At 36.6% G+C, this 15391-nt stretch overlaps 2 protein-coding genes across 2 annotated transcripts in view; one reads left to right on the forward strand and one right to left on the reverse strand.

Annotated features, from left to right (window-relative positions):
* Window positions 1-5505, forward strand: part of htra4 (HtrA serine peptidase 4) — a 76103-nt gene extending 70598 nt beyond the window's left edge. The window contains exons 8-9 of the mRNA XM_028803509.2: window positions 1562-1657; window positions 4570-5505. Of these exons, the coding sequence (XP_028659342.1) occupies window positions 1562-1657; window positions 4570-4735 (262 nt within the window). The 3' untranslated portion in view covers window positions 4736-5505. The remainder of the gene's footprint in view (window positions 1-1561; window positions 1658-4569) is intronic.
* Window positions 5506-6804: 1299 nt separating this feature from the next.
* tm2d2 (TM2 domain containing 2) lies at window positions 6805-14767 on the reverse strand. Its single transcript, XM_028803533.2, has 4 exons — window positions 14367-14767; window positions 11958-12045; window positions 11435-11550; window positions 6805-8121 (listed from the first exon to the last, which is right to left on the reverse strand). The coding sequence occupies exons 1-4, from the start codon at window positions 14567-14569 to the stop codon at window positions 7908-7910; spliced, it is 621 nt and encodes a 206-aa protein (XP_028659366.1). The 5' UTR covers window positions 14570-14767; the 3' UTR covers window positions 6805-7907.
* Window positions 14768-15391: the final 624 nt, after the last annotated feature.

Below are 15391 nucleotides of genomic sequence, written 5' to 3' on the forward strand. Positions count from 1 at the left end.
TTCGACTTCCAACTGATTGATTGTGTGGTCACAATAGGAAATGCCATCTTTGTGCTAACTAAACACAGACAGAAGTAATCACTTTACACAGAGGATACTAATAAATAAAAACAAAAAACAGACATATTAGCATACTCTACAGAGAATGAAATGAGCAATATGCAGTAGGATATGTTGAAGACGCATAGATTTCACAAACATTAGGGCACATGGAATATTTCTGACAGTATATATTGAATATGTAGGTATAACACTTACTTTATTCTCTCAAAGAAAGATGCTTTTCCTTTTTCTTAAAACACTTGTAAAGCAGTGGTGGAAATATGGGAGATGTCAGTGGAGCACTGGGAGCCAGTCCTCCCAAAAATCTTTTTAATGAATGAATTAAAACACTTTAAGGTCAGAGAAAGCCTGAACTGATCTCAGAATTAACAGAAATAAAGCAAGAACCAGCCATGGAAGAGTCACCCATTTATGATTGGACACACACACACACCAAGTCCATTTTTTGGTATTTGCAATACATTTCTGGTGCAATGACAGCTTAGCTTAAAACTTTTAATGTGGAACAGATAACTTCTGGCTATCAGAAAGTTATGGCCTTAATCATCTTTGGCAATAATATTATTGTCTTTGTTTTTCGATTTATACAACTTCATACTTAGTGACATCTCTTTATTCCTTATAGCCCAATTCTGGTGCTGAGCTACCCCTTATAGCTCCTTCAATTAACAGAACATTTAGTGCAGTTGCTGGACATCTACGAACATGAGATGCTGCAGATTGTGTGAAGAATAATGGTCTGCAATCACTGCACCATTTTTGTTATCCTGGTGGCCCTTAGTGTTTCATTTCACACCTGAACAAACTCAGTTTTTCTATATTTACTTTCAATTACCAGTTTCAGATTAACACATACATTATATACTAATATTTGGTTGAAAGAAAAGGAATTAGGCACTTGTTACACTCCAACACATAAGGCCCATTTTATTACGAAGAATGCAACCTCTGCATTTAATAAACTGAAGAGAGGAAATTTTCAGGTACAATATTTGAAACCCCAATGGTGTTCCAGTCTGTTAATGGACTTCTGTTAAATAAAGCTGCATTATTTCTACACTATTTAAAAAAGTCCAAATGCAGAGGTAACAAATTTACCAAGTTAATAAATGGTTTTATATGGAATTGCTGATGTGTTATGAAGTCCTGAAATAACATCATTACAAGCACCATGAGGTCTGCTTCTTACATTCAAGTCTGACTGAGCCAGGTCTGTAACAGACCCCTGCTACCTCACAATGCCTGTGGGAGAAAGGAATGTGTTGTAATCAGCCCACCTGGATTAGGTAGACTGTCTGACTGGGAGTTTTCAGTGGTTTATCTGATTTTAAAACATCATGTGGTTACATATTTAATAAATGTTATATTCTCAAACAAACAGAAAAACACACATATGAAGGTTGTAGATGTTTGAATAATGGCCTTAAAAGAAGGGAAAGCCACAATAAATATAATCTTATGACCTGTAGTTTCTTTTATCCATTTTTGTTGCTTTCAGCTTAATCAGAGAACTAAAGGATCGTGATAAGGATTTTCCAGATGTGACCTCTGGCATTTATGTATTTGAAGTAATTCCAGGGACTGCTGCTGCAAGGTGAGGATGCCTGGGTGAGAGTGCACAAGTCTTGTGGAGTGCCATTGTTCTTTTTCATCTTTTACATCTCAGGTTTGAATCCTGGAGTTACTTTAGTGCAAGGACTCCTTTTACAGCTTCAGTTTCTTCCTACTGCTGATAACCTTGCTTTTTAGTTTCAGCAAAAATGTAAATTTGCTTTTGTACATACTGTATGTGTGCTCTGATTCAGAGGGGGTGACTTTGAGCCATGCCAGAACCTGAAATGAAAGTGGTAGTGGCATGAAGAGACAAAATGGCAAAAGAGTAAAATAAACCTCTCTGTTTATGTTTCTGTCTAACACAGGTCAGGCACTTTGTGTAATAGATTGGGTGACTGGTTCAACTCTCACTTCACATCCTGGTCCTCTTTCCACAATCCACTGTTCTTACTTTCTACCAACAGTTAAATCCTTGTCTTATCTCACTTCCTAATGCCCAAGCTCATTACAGGACCACAGAGAACATGCTTTTAAGCGCCAACCAGAGACCACTTCCTTGGCAGTCTCTAGAATGACTTTCTGGATCATAAAACACCCATTAGAACTCCATACTCCTAGAACCCCCACTACTTATCCAAATGTCCCTACAGTCCTAAGACCCAAGGGTCAGGTAACTATTGACATAGTAGAAGTCCATACATATTATGACCAAGTTATCTGCGGACGCCTGCTCGGCTGGGGTGGCTGGCTTATGTTAACTTTTGTCATTTGTGTTACTCTCCACCTAATTTTGTGTCTCTGGAATAAATACTTCTGTTGCATGACATTTGTCTGATGGTGATACTATGTTGGTGATTGGGCAATGTATGTAGTTCCTTTCAGAGACTGTATTTACTGTTTTGACAGAACAGGTGGTAAACATGTTTTATAGCACCCCATGCAGCCTGCCATCCTGGTTCTGACTAGGCATTAAACTACAATGAAGGCTATATAGTACCAGTTCACTTCACCTCAATTATGAATAGACATGGACAGAAACTTTTCATTTAAGAGTTGGCAGTATATTGGTGGAAGACTATAGCTACAATAGCTGACTGTGGCTAACCATAAATGTAAAAGTGGTGCAGAAGTGTAACATGGTTTAAAAAGTAGTGATGCGTTGTAAGAGGAACACAGAGGCTTAATCGATAAGTAAAATGTCTTTGATTATAAAAGAGATAAATAATGAATTCCTTTGGTGGATTTACATATCCTGGTAAGTGCAAGTGTTTTTTTTTTTATTCATAGCACATCTTGTAAGAGAGAAGTTATATACGAGTCTGCTTCAAATGAGAAGTGAGTAATGTCTTAGGGCATTAAGTGCACAGAGCAGAGTGCATTTTAGCTTATCAAGATAAAAAATGTGTAGTATGTTTATTTTTGTTAGGTATTTATGAGCATTTTAAGTTAAGATAATACAGGATGATACTTAATTTTCCATGCATTATCTTAACCAAATACAAATCTATGTTCGAAACTTTTTGATAAAATAAAGTATTATTTTTTGGAACTTAAGTCAAATTAATCCATGGCAGCTTCTTCTGAGGAGACTTTGTCTTGAAACACTGCCAAGTGAAAAATGTGTGGTTTGTGGCAGATTTGGATTGTCCTCATTTTAATTTTATTATCGTATTGTTGCCTTTTGAGTCCCCTACCAAACACTGCTGTCTAGCTTCTTATGGACTAGCAGACAACCATCCCTTAAAGATACCACTTTAATATGATATAGAATTCATGGTCACGGAGGGACACTCTTGTCTATAACTAGTTATAGAATTATTGGTACTAGTTATTGGTATTCATCCAGTGCCCTGGCTGGCTCTGGCTTTGTCCAGCTCATCATACTCGAGCATTCTTCCTTATAGAATCTAATTCGGTTCCACTCTGTCATTGCAATATATACTACCTTGCTAAAACTAAAATTATTAAGTGTTTTCTCATAAATGATACTATACCCTGTAAATTAATAGTACTGGATCAAGACATTTTTGACCCTACTATGAAATGACATACCCATAGTGCATTCACAACCCTACCCTCTCATTTGGCAGGAAACTACATAATTTCCTTTCTGGTAGCACCAGGGCGTCAGTCTTGTTTGAGGTTTCACACCTCAAAGAGTAGAACTATGCTAGCAAAAGAGGCGATTGTCTCATTGTCAGCACAAATTAAGTAACTGCTGAGAGTTAGCAATCAGTTAACTCTAAGATGGTTGCAGGCCTTACTGTGGAGTCCAACATTAACTCATTTATAGGTGGTCTTCTATTGCTAACGTCTGACAGTAGAGTGTCCCTTGGAGTGCAAGCGTCACCCAGCCTTTTAATATGTGCCTTACACTATGCAGTAAGGGGCCTACTTAAGGAAACTAAAACCACAGTAAGGCAGAGCTGATGCATAGTGCCGGAAGCTAGTAATGACACTGGGTTATAAAGAATGGAGATGACATTTTAACATTAGTTCCTTGGGTGCACATAAGCACAAAATTTTGGTAAGTAATTGGATGCTATGCAAGAGTGTCACTTCACATGCATTGACTTATCAGATAAAGAAATTCATAAGCTGCATGTCAGAGAGGTGCACTTCCTTCCAAAGAGAGAGAGATTCTTTGGTTTGATTAAAAAAAAAAAATCATAAAACAGTGGGGGAGCAGTTATGTTAAATGTGCAAACCCCTAAGACAGGGGACACTGTCTTATTATCTGAGTTAGTCAACTGTAGACATAAATCTGAATAGTGCTTCAAGCAGAAGTGGCACCCTTCACCTTGAAGCACACTGGTCCAAGTTGTGAAAAAGGAGGAAAGGATGAAAACAAGTGTGCCATCTGTTGAAGTTTCAATAAAAATAGCTGAGAACACAATTCCTAGATTCATTGTGCATTTTGAAACCATAACCATTTTTGTTTTCACTTTACAGTGCTGGCATGAAGGACCATGATGTCATTATCAGCATCAACAGCCAGCCTGTTACCACTACAGAAGATGTCAGTGAAGCAGTGCAGTCAGACAGCACTCTAGCTGTGGTGGTGCGACGTGGGAATGAGGACGTTATACTCACAGTTGTCCCAGACGAGATAGATTAAAAGCAATTCTTTTGCCTTGTTAATCATGCTAGTGCCTCAAATATTTGTCACACACAATATAGTAACAGATATGGTGACCAAATGGAGTTGGTAGTGAAAGAAACATTGTGCATCAGAAGGAAGCAAAGAACTTCAAAAGAAAAGCACATGTATTCTACTTGTAAACATCTAGTATTACATGAAAAATAAAGTTTATAATTGACATTTTTCTACCAAACTCCTTACGTGGATTAATCATTAAAACACTGACAGCCCAGCAGTTATGGCCCAGGAGGAGCTTTGAGGAGCCGACTGCTTTCAATATAAATGAATAAAGGAAGGCAAGGACTTGAAAACATTGATTTTTTTGTATATGGGTGCCTGATTGAGTGATGAAGGCATACCTGCTCATAAAACTAGCATTTTGTATGCAACTCTGTCCAAAAAATCTGCAAACTAAATGTGGACTTTAATACAGTTTTTTGAAATGTTACCATAGAAAGAAATGCATCCTTTAAAGTTGCTTATTTTCTGCAGTACATTAGAGGTTAAGATGAATGTAATAAAACAGAAGATATTTTTGTTCTTCCCATTCCCTCTGGCTGTAAAATGATGAGATTTTTAAGTAAATTTCTTAAAATGGAAATTCACAAAAACAAAATTCTCTAAAATTCAAGCCTGAGTGTTTTCAGAGCACACGATTCAGTGCATTTGGAAGAGACTCTGAAGTTTAAAAAGGTGTTAAACACAGACCTGAACATTTAGTCCAAGACGGAAAAAATAAAAACAAATTCAACTGCTGATTTCTACAATTGCCTTATCTACCTAATGATTACCAATACTGTATACTAAAAATATCAGTGTTTAAATTGTTAAGATTCTAGCTTCACTATAACAGTATCTTAAGAGTCAGTTGTACGTTTGTCTCACATTTGAAACTCGGGTCAGAGAAGCATTTTGTACTTTTATAACATTTATATGTAAGCAGGCCTTCTGATATTTTTTTTCACTGGGATAATAAAGTCTTCCTATTCTATCCTTACCTCACGATGGATATTTTTTCTGCTCATTATCATTCATCGTTCAAAAATGAAGTCACATGCTAAAAACACAAGCTTTATAAATACTTCTATCTTATACTTTATCTACATTTAGAATTTCCCTTAATAGAAACTTTATACTCAGCTTTGCAAATATTTTTCAGCCATGCTTTAATGTGTTGCCATAAATCTAAATTCACAATGTCCTACTTTAGTTTAAAAAAAATAAAAAACTAGTGTTGTTACTATGGAAGGATAAGATTTCAGTATCTTTTCCCAGTGAAACAGAAGCTTCCAACCATAATACACGCTGTACTTCATAAGAACTTTAGCATGCTAAAGTGTCTTAGTATTAAGTTCTATGCAAAAAAAGTACACACCAACTTAAGTAGTGGCCACCTTAAACTGCAGCAACCAACCTTTTGAATCTAATTTACTAAAAAAGAGAGAAATGACATTTACCCGAGTTGCATCTGAAAAAGGTCAATGTAGGGTGTTCCCACCTTCTTTATATTTACTACTGATGAATAACTTTTAATAATGGAGTCCAGATCTTCAAAATTATAAAAAAACGTTTCCAACTAAGTTCTTTCAGTTAAATACTGAATCCTGTACACGATGAAACCAGTACACGTTAAGGGGAACAACAAGCCAGGCACTATTTCACAAAAACGGATACAGTATATAAAACAGAACTCTCAAGGCACGTATGTGATGCAGAAACCTTTACATCTTAAAATAATAATCCTTGGATGGAACTCACTGTAGCTATCATTTTCAAAAATGCTTAATGAAGTGAATAGTCTCTCTTCTCTCATGTGTAAATTGTATTTTTATAGAAAGTTCAAACAAGTTGCACATCCAAATGCCAAGCTTCCTTAACATACTTCTTGATCCTATTGAACACTGACCCAGGTCTAGAAACATATTACCTCACAGAGAGTCTTCAAGCAAACCTTAGTTCCAGCAGCCGTTGATAAGTTACTAGTGTAGTAATGCCACCCCAAACACAAGATTAAAAATAGCAAAGATTTTTCTTTTGAGAAGTCATTTATTTTTACAAACAAGGGGAGTTGCTTGTGCATATTCAATAAAATTATAGACAGACAACAAAACAGGACTAAAAAGTAACAATGTAAATCTCATTCCACTCCTTGCAGCAGAAATAACCACTTTACATATATGAAGAAAAAAATATTCACTAAAAACAAAAAAAAAATTCAAACAGAGAGATTGGTTCTATCTTATAATATAAATATCCATAAGCTTCCATCCCTTCATTTCAGCCAAAAAGAAAAGGCCTCTGGTTTTTGTTGCTCTGAAAGCACCATTACTATGCTCATTTAGTTACATTGGGAACAATGATTAATAAAAACAGTTTGCTAATTGAAAAATGCCCAAACAAAACTTCGTTTGACAAATTAATGGGAAAAAAGGAATAAAACCTAAATGATACAACACTAAGATAGTGATCTGGTAAGGGATACTAAGAAGTGCTGTAAAAACTGTGTCCTGGCAGAGAAGAGCACAAGCAGACCAATTACATAATATACTGTATACAGATTTTGAAAGAGTACTGAAGAGAAATACCATTATTGCTAGATATGTACAAAGGCACAAAACTGTTGTGAAAGCATTAGGTTTTACTTTTCAATGTACAAAGATGTAAGATTTTTTTACACTTCAAGCTTAATATATTACAGAGAGGCCAACTGTGTACCCTAGGGGTACAGCGAGACATGTACTTTTGGTTTAATGAACTGTAGAGCCTTTGGCTACAGGGCCTTTGCTTATACCCCAGACTGCAATATTACATGATCAGTTATAAATTAGGCTGGAAAAAGACGATACTCAAGGTAAAACAATGAAAGAAAAATTATATACCTCCTGCATAGGGATGTTAAGTGTGCCAAATGATGACGAACTGTTTATTTTCAAGGTCAACAATTTCATCATCATGACAACACAATACTTTTAAAATTTTCTCCCATTTTTTTCAGCAGCATGCAGGTCCACTAGGGTACAACCAGCTATATTTCAACAGTGTGTTGTCTTTAATGCTGGCTATAGTGCATCCTCATATTAGTCACCTATTTTGGAAACTTCTCACCTCAACCATTGGTTCATTCTGAAACAAACTGCTCAGTTTTTGTTTAATAGAATGTGCACCAATTACTGCCATCACTGGGTATCAGCCCACCTGTGATCAACAATATTAGATCCACAAACCACCAGATTCCCAGGCCTCCTAGTGTAAGAAGCTTCCCAACTGCTGTTCCAGTGTGACCCAAACAGAAACGATCCACGCCAAAACAGCCAAGGAAAAATGAATAAAGCAGAGTTGTTATGAAGTAATGTCCTGTGTACCTGCAATTAAAAGAATAAGATTTACTAAGGCAATGAATGAACCCATAGAGAGCGAGGCAACTACAGTATTTCAGTTTAACTAAAAAGTGAAAACACACTATTAACAGTGCCAAAATATGATAAGACTTTTGTAAAAATATTTGATGCAATAAAGATACAATTTTATATGGTGTGGTATGCAGCATGAAAGCAAGCAGTTCATCTTTGTATTTGACTAATGTGAAAGAAGAAGACGCTTCAACTAAGGATGTTTTGATCAGGGTTTTTCTTTTTAAGATCAACACCAATTTCATGGTACTTGATCAGCTGAGTCCAATATCCATCTAACCCTTTAAAATTTTTTTCTATACTAATCTTCTGCATAACCAGAAAAACAGTATTTTATGTCCTACTTTAAAGTGTACAGTCGTCCCTTGATATACGACCGGCCTGACATGCGAACAACTTGCTTTACGACCAAAATTTTTGTTTTGAATTACGACCAACATCTTGCGTTACGACCCAAATGCGGTCACGTGTATCCGCTTGTGCGATTGTAAACAAACATCCGAGAGTGTTTGTAAGCGTCAGTCGGAGCCCAGATACACGTGTTTGTGGACGTAATTTCGGTCAGTGCAGTTATTTATATAATTTATTTCGATAATTGCCAAGGAAGGAAGCGAAGGTAACTAAGGTAAAGAAAGCAATCACAAATCGAAACGAAGAAGGAAATTGTGTGGAAATATGAGAGTAGCGTTCGTGTGACCAATCTTGCTAATATGTACAGCATGTCGAAATCCACTATCTCGACAATTTTACAAAGAAAATATTTGTATAAGGAAACTCCTTCCAAATAATAACCACCTTCCATTTCATTCTCCTCCTCCTTCCTCCCTGCAAGCCAAAGATGTCAACTTAAATGGTGAGTACAGTATGAAATTGTTTCTGGTAGACTAGGCACTTTTTATAACTTTTTGGTTAGTACATTAGAAAAATTATTGGTGTTTTTGGTAAATTATGCACATTATATAACCCTTTTCTATTAAAAAAAGTTAAGTAAGTGTTGCTGTAGATGGTTCGGAATACATTAAGGGTATTTCCATTATTTCTTATGGGAAAAATAGTCTTGACTTACAACCAACTTGAGTTACAACCAGCCGTCGCGAACAAATTGAGTTCGTAAGTCAAGGGTCCACTGTATTTTTATAATTAAACTATAGACCACAGGTGTTAACTGTTCATTTTTTATTAACAAAATGAAATTCTGTAGGCTTATTGTTTAGTGACCATAAAATACTAAAATAAATGTTTAAAATACATACTTCCATAAAATGTACAAAAACATTTATCCATAATATATTTTTAATAATAATAATGCATTTTATTTATAGGGGCACTTTACATTAGCAGTAAATCTCAAAGTGCAACATAAAAAGATTAAACAAAAGGCAAGGCAAGATAAAAACATGCTTTCCTACATAGAAAAGTCTTTAGCTCTTCTTTAAAACAGCCCACAATCTGCTGTGTTCTCAGAATCTCTGGTAGGACATTCCAGAGCCGTGGAGTAGCGGCTGCAAAGGCTCGTCACCCATTGTATGAAGTTTGGTCACAGGGGAGCAAAGGCGGTGGGTATTTGTAAAACGGAGGTTTCTTGTAGTGGATTGTAATATAAGAAGTTAAGATATTGTGGAGCATTTCCATGGATACACTGGTGAGTAAACAAACAGAGTTTGTATTCGATACGGAGATGAATAGGGAGCCAATGAAGTGACCGAAGGATTGGTGAGATATGTTCATATTTCTGCACCCTCACAGTACTATTTTGAATTTGTTGGAGCTTTTGAAGGCTCTTGTTGGGTATCCCAATGAGGAGTGCATTACAATAGTCCAGTCTGGATGAGACAAAGGCATTAACAAGCTTTTCAGCATCACAGAGGGAGAGGTAGAGACAGAGTTTGGCTATGTTTTGGAGATGAAGGAATACAATTTTACAAAGGTGATGGACATGTATATCAAATGACAGATGGAAGTCTAACTTGACACCCAGATTTGTAACAGAAGGTAGAGGGTAATGGTATGGTCAGAAAAGGAAATACAATTTACAGAGGAAGGAAGTTGATGGGGGGTGCCAATTAAGAGAGCTTCAGTTTTGGTGCTGTTCAGCTTGAGGAAGTTCTTGGACATCCAGGCAAGAGGAAAAAAATGATGGATGTGTAAGAGAAGTCAAATCCTGTCTTACATTTGGCATAAAAGAAAATATGCTTCTTCTAATTACAAGCTGTCATATTGTTAAGTGTTTTCCTGAAATGTACCTATCTGAAACAAGGCTTAATTAAAAACAGTTTTCACCATGCCTCTCTCATTCTTGAGGAACAATTATAAAATAAGGATTACATTTTAAATATGTAGTACTTGTTTCTTACCAGAATTTATACTGTACAACACACAGCAACAAATACACTGTACAAATCTTTTTAAAAAGCCTATTATTTACTAAGCAGCAATTTCAAATTTGTCTGTATCATTTCTTTTTCCAATTAAAAGTGTAAGCTGCTGCATTTTAAACAACATCTATGTCCAAACTCAAGCGGTGTCAGTTTTAATTTAACGGACAAAATAAAGGCATGAATTCCTTAAAGTATCTTTTCTTGCAGTTTGTCTAGCTGCACAGGACGACTTTTCTGATTACTTTTTTTCAGTTTATTACGCCACTTTCTTTAACGTAAAGGCTAATATACCAATCACTGCTTGTTCACTGACAAAACAAGCCTGAACTCTTTGTTTACACTGCAGGAAGTTTGCTGCAAATGAAAAAAAATCAACTACCATAATACCACAAAGGAGCACTACAACTAAATTACTGTAAAGCTTAGAAAAGCACAGGCAGCTGAAAATTTTGCTTTTAAGCATTATGCTTAACCTAGTGCTGGACAAAACAAACACATTTAGCATTGTGTGTTTTAATCACACTCATTATTCAGAAGACATAATGGACCTGTGCATAAAAAGCCAGCAGAGAGCATCAGTGTATTTCTTTTTCTAAGGTTAATACACCATCATCAAAGCTTTTTGACAAGGGAGGTGCCCATTCTTGCATAACCTAAGAATCAACTTAATTACTTAAAAATATGAACTGTTCAGAAATATGGGTGTACCACCTGACAACATTATTACGTTAGCATTGCTGGACAATGTCACTCATAAACTTGTTTGAAAATGGTTACCCACTCAACAAACAGCCTATTTTACAAGAAGATGCAACGCTGTTGGAAAGTACGTTAATTAACCAAGTCATCAATAACATCATTTGGGTCTAGGTCCTAAACAAACTTACTTAATGCATGGCTGGTTCCCTCGCAGAAATGTTCTTGGTTCAGCACATTCTATCCCATCCAGTGCTCTACAGGTCACTTGGGTATGTTCTACGTCTACGTACGCCTGACCACCAAACTTGAAGGGAGGAAAAACAGGAACATACATGACTCTGAACACAAAAGCCCCAAGATTAGTTAGCACAGATTATATAAATTCTTTGCTTGATATTTCTTTTCTGATCACATTATCTCTGTTAAGAAAATTTCACTCCCGTTGTATTAAATGTAGATACAGACTAATTCATTTAGCAAAACTGACAAACAATATTAACAGTTCTTCTTTATATTGTATTTCATGGTGAGAATCTGAGTTGTTTACATATAGCAATAAAAATGCTTCAAACTGTTAAGCGATTTTGGAAATAGCCTCACTGTTATTCTACAAAAAATAAATAAATCAATAAAAAGCACCATGCAAAACAAACAATCTCCTGGATTCCAGTATTTAGTCTGAACCCTCAAACACAAACAGAGAAAACGTACCTTTACACATCCATGTCCAAGTCCTGCCTGGGCTGAAACATTCCCTGCGTGATCCACAGGCTCATCACATTCAATGAATTCCTCTGGCCTTTAACAAATCAAACAACAACCTTAATTTTTTCCTGTATATACAACAGGCCATATGATGGGCCTGTGCCTTGTCCTGCAAACAGAAAGGAAGCTTAGCCAAATAAGGGGCTAAATGTCAACTAGAATAAACTAAGTGCAATAGATAAGTATGTCTAACCAGGACTAGCCAAGTCTAAGACAGGAATCCTGCTTGAGCTCATCCTTTGTCATGCCTCATCAGTGTTCAGAACTAAGGAACTTTAGATTATTAGCTTTTTACCACATCCTAAGAACTTCAAAATTTTCGTGATGACTTATTAATCTGAGAAAAATAGTTGAAGGTGGATTAAATTGTGAAATGCTAATTGCTAGGAACAAGAATTTGCTCATTCTGAGGCTATCCACCTTGAAGCTAATATGCCATAGTAGCAACAGTGCCAAATGAAAAAAGCTTAGCTTGTTTGTAGTTAAGTATATTAAAATTTCATGTAATAGCTTTTGTAAAACCTATGATTGAATAGCACCCCCATCCAGAAGTGATTCCAACCTTGCACCCAGCACAGCCAGTACAGACAATGGGGACCTTTGTGACCTTAAATTGTGTTAAGTGCATTTGAAAATGCAAGTCTATAGAAGACAAACCAAATACTACTTTAACTAAGGTTACATAAGGAAACGTTTAGGAGATACCCATGCCGCAAAACAGGCATGCTGTATTGGACTGGCAGCTCCACATGGGATACACAAAAGCAAAAAGATCACAATATTCAGCATATTTTAATTTTTAAACCAACTGCTGTTTGCAACAACTTGCTATCATTACACAGCAAAAGAAATACTAGTTGTGTCAAATGAACAGTAACCACAATCTGGGTTCCACGACCATGCTTTCAAATAACATAACATAAAAATTTGGTTGGGACCACTTGATAGCCTACAAAGTTATTTGACAGAATGTAAGCCATCAAAAAGAAAACAATGGAAGAGGTCCAGTGAGTAAGAATCTATCCTGGCCATAAGCATGGAACGCCAGACCATGGGAGTGCATACTCACATACGGCAATCCTCCGAATACCGGTCCCAAATTATTTAACAACTGTTTTCCTATCGAGTGGACAATACTACACTGAAAGCCGCGAAAAAATATTTGTTGCAAGACAATAAGATGTATTTCCAATATTTTGTATTAATTCCAGCACAACAGCTGCAACGTATCTTAGTGGTAAAAGTAGTTATTATAATTCACTATGGTGTCCCAGCTGGTCAGACCTTCAAACAACATCACATGCTTCGACTTCACATCATACAGCCAGAAGTACATCATCATTATTATCTTGTCAGATGTCATGATGCAACCGACATTTTTAAATAAGTAAGCTGGTTATAACTAACCTTATTGCTCCCGCTCCTAAATATTGTCCACTCGATAGGAAAACAGTTGTTAAATAATTTGGGACCGGTATTCGGAGGATTGCCCTCACATACTGTATATGAGCTCAGTCACCAGTAAATGAATCCAACAACATGTATGTCTTTGAAATGAGGCAGGTACTGTACTTGAATTGAGGGATATAAGAAGTCCATAAAGCGGCCACACTGAGATTTCACACCAATTCAATTCAGTTTATTTTTGTATAGCACTCCTCATTGTATGCCGGCTCAGAACGTTGTAACAAGTTCATTGGTAAATGCAATTGCAAATTGTTAGGATTACATAATAAATACGCATAAAAGGCACAGACCTGTTCAAACATATAAACTAACAAAGTTGTGCAAAACTGATTAATATAAATGGAACTTAATATCTGCGCATTAAATTGTTGAACCAGATACAGGGTGGGGGGGCTGCAACGTTAACCACTGCCATTCGGTTCAGCACTTGTGACATACAAATAACGGTACGAAAACACATAAAACACTGTCCAGATAAAATGCACAACTGAATTTAAATGTAAAGTCTGTGACTCCTCTATCGGTAAACGCCCGAAGAGACCAAGAACAGCACACCTTCAGAGTTCTGGTTCGTCGTAGCAAGTAGAACACAGAAATCTCTTTTAAGGTTACAAAAAACTACAGAGCAGACAAACAATTCATCAGTTATGGAACACTGACCAAAATACCCATTTAGAATTCATTCAGGTTAAAGATAATTAATTTCAGAAAACAGTCATGTGAATGCCAGCCTGCAGCCTTTTTAAAGTAAAGAAGAATTAAGAGTCACGGCAGGTTTAAGAAATCACCGCACATATACTAAAGGGAGGACATGTCCTCATTAACACAAAATATTCCTCAAACAAAAGAGAACTTAGGAAGTAGATTATTACAGGATACAGTACTTACAAGTAACTACACAACACCAACGGAGACGTCGGGTCTTTATAGTCCCAGGATATGGTGCTGTTGTCTTCGGTTCCGTTCTCCGAATCTGCAGAGCCGGTAGCGTTTTGGGACAGGATCCCTTCGAGACTCTGCAGCAGCACAGCGGTCACAAAGAGCAGCACCTGACCACCCAGCAGCAGGTAGTTCAGCGGCACCCGGCCCATTTGTGGCCCTCGGTTGTTGACAAGGAGCCACTGTCGTCTCGTTTTCCCTTCCTGCCCGAGGATAAATCAGCAATAACGCGCTTTTTCGAGTGGCGTTTGTCAATAGGAAATTCTCGATGCAGAAATATTCACCACACAAGCTTGCGCCTTTCCAAGAAGCTTTAAATGCGGAAGTGACGTCAGTAACAAAGCGACTTGCAACTTCCGAGAAGGAGTGCGAATTAGTATAAACGAGACGTGACGGCGGCTATAACAACAGGAGGTGGAAAAGTCAGTATTATTTAATAAACCGAATACCGTCTTCGGTCCACTGAGCGTTAATTTCAATTTGCCTCTAAATTTTAATTTGATTTTCCATCATTTTAATTATTATTATTATTATTTTAATTACTATTTCCCTGCTTATTTGCCGTTTGTGTGTTTCTGGATTAGCGTGATGCAGATGATGAGATTTATATACGTGTTGTCATCTGAATTTTAATTTCTTTTAAATTTGAACACAGGGCTTGATGTGAAGATGATATATTAGCGAATTATTTTTTGGTCAACTGCTCCAAGTTCATTCCTAGCTTAATGTTAAAGATGGATAACTACAGTTGCAGGCTGCATTGCCAACAAGAGGCATTTAGGATTACAGTTTATCTGCCCAGCCTCACATAGTTTCGGGTGACGAGTATGAGGGAATATTTCGGACAGAATTAAATAAATAAGTGCGCATATAGATACAAGTTCTGTGAAATGAGACAATAAGTAACAACATAAAATGTGAGTATAAATGATTAAATGTGTCACGGAAATATATCTTTGTTTCTTCATTCTTTG

Source organism: Erpetoichthys calabaricus, chromosome 1, assembly GCF_900747795.2.
Source record: "Erpetoichthys calabaricus chromosome 1, fErpCal1.3, whole genome shotgun sequence".
Lineage (NCBI taxonomy): Eukaryota > Metazoa > Chordata > Cladistia > Polypteriformes > Polypteridae > Erpetoichthys > Erpetoichthys calabaricus.

Excerpts from the sequence above, each read along its gene's own strand:
- tm2d2 (XM_028803533.2), bottom strand. The coding sequence starts at position 14,569 with ATGGGCCGGGTGCCGCTGAACTACCTGCTGCTGGGTGGTCAGGTGCTG. Across the intron at positions 12,046-14,366 it reads TTGGTGTTGTGTAGTTACTT|GCCAGAGGAATTCATTGAAT; the intron begins GTAAGTACTGTA and ends GATTTGTTAAAG. Across the intron at positions 8,122-11,434 it reads GGGAACCAGCCATGCATTAA|GTACACAGGACATTACTTCA; the intron begins GTAAGTTTGTTT and ends TTTTAATTGCAG.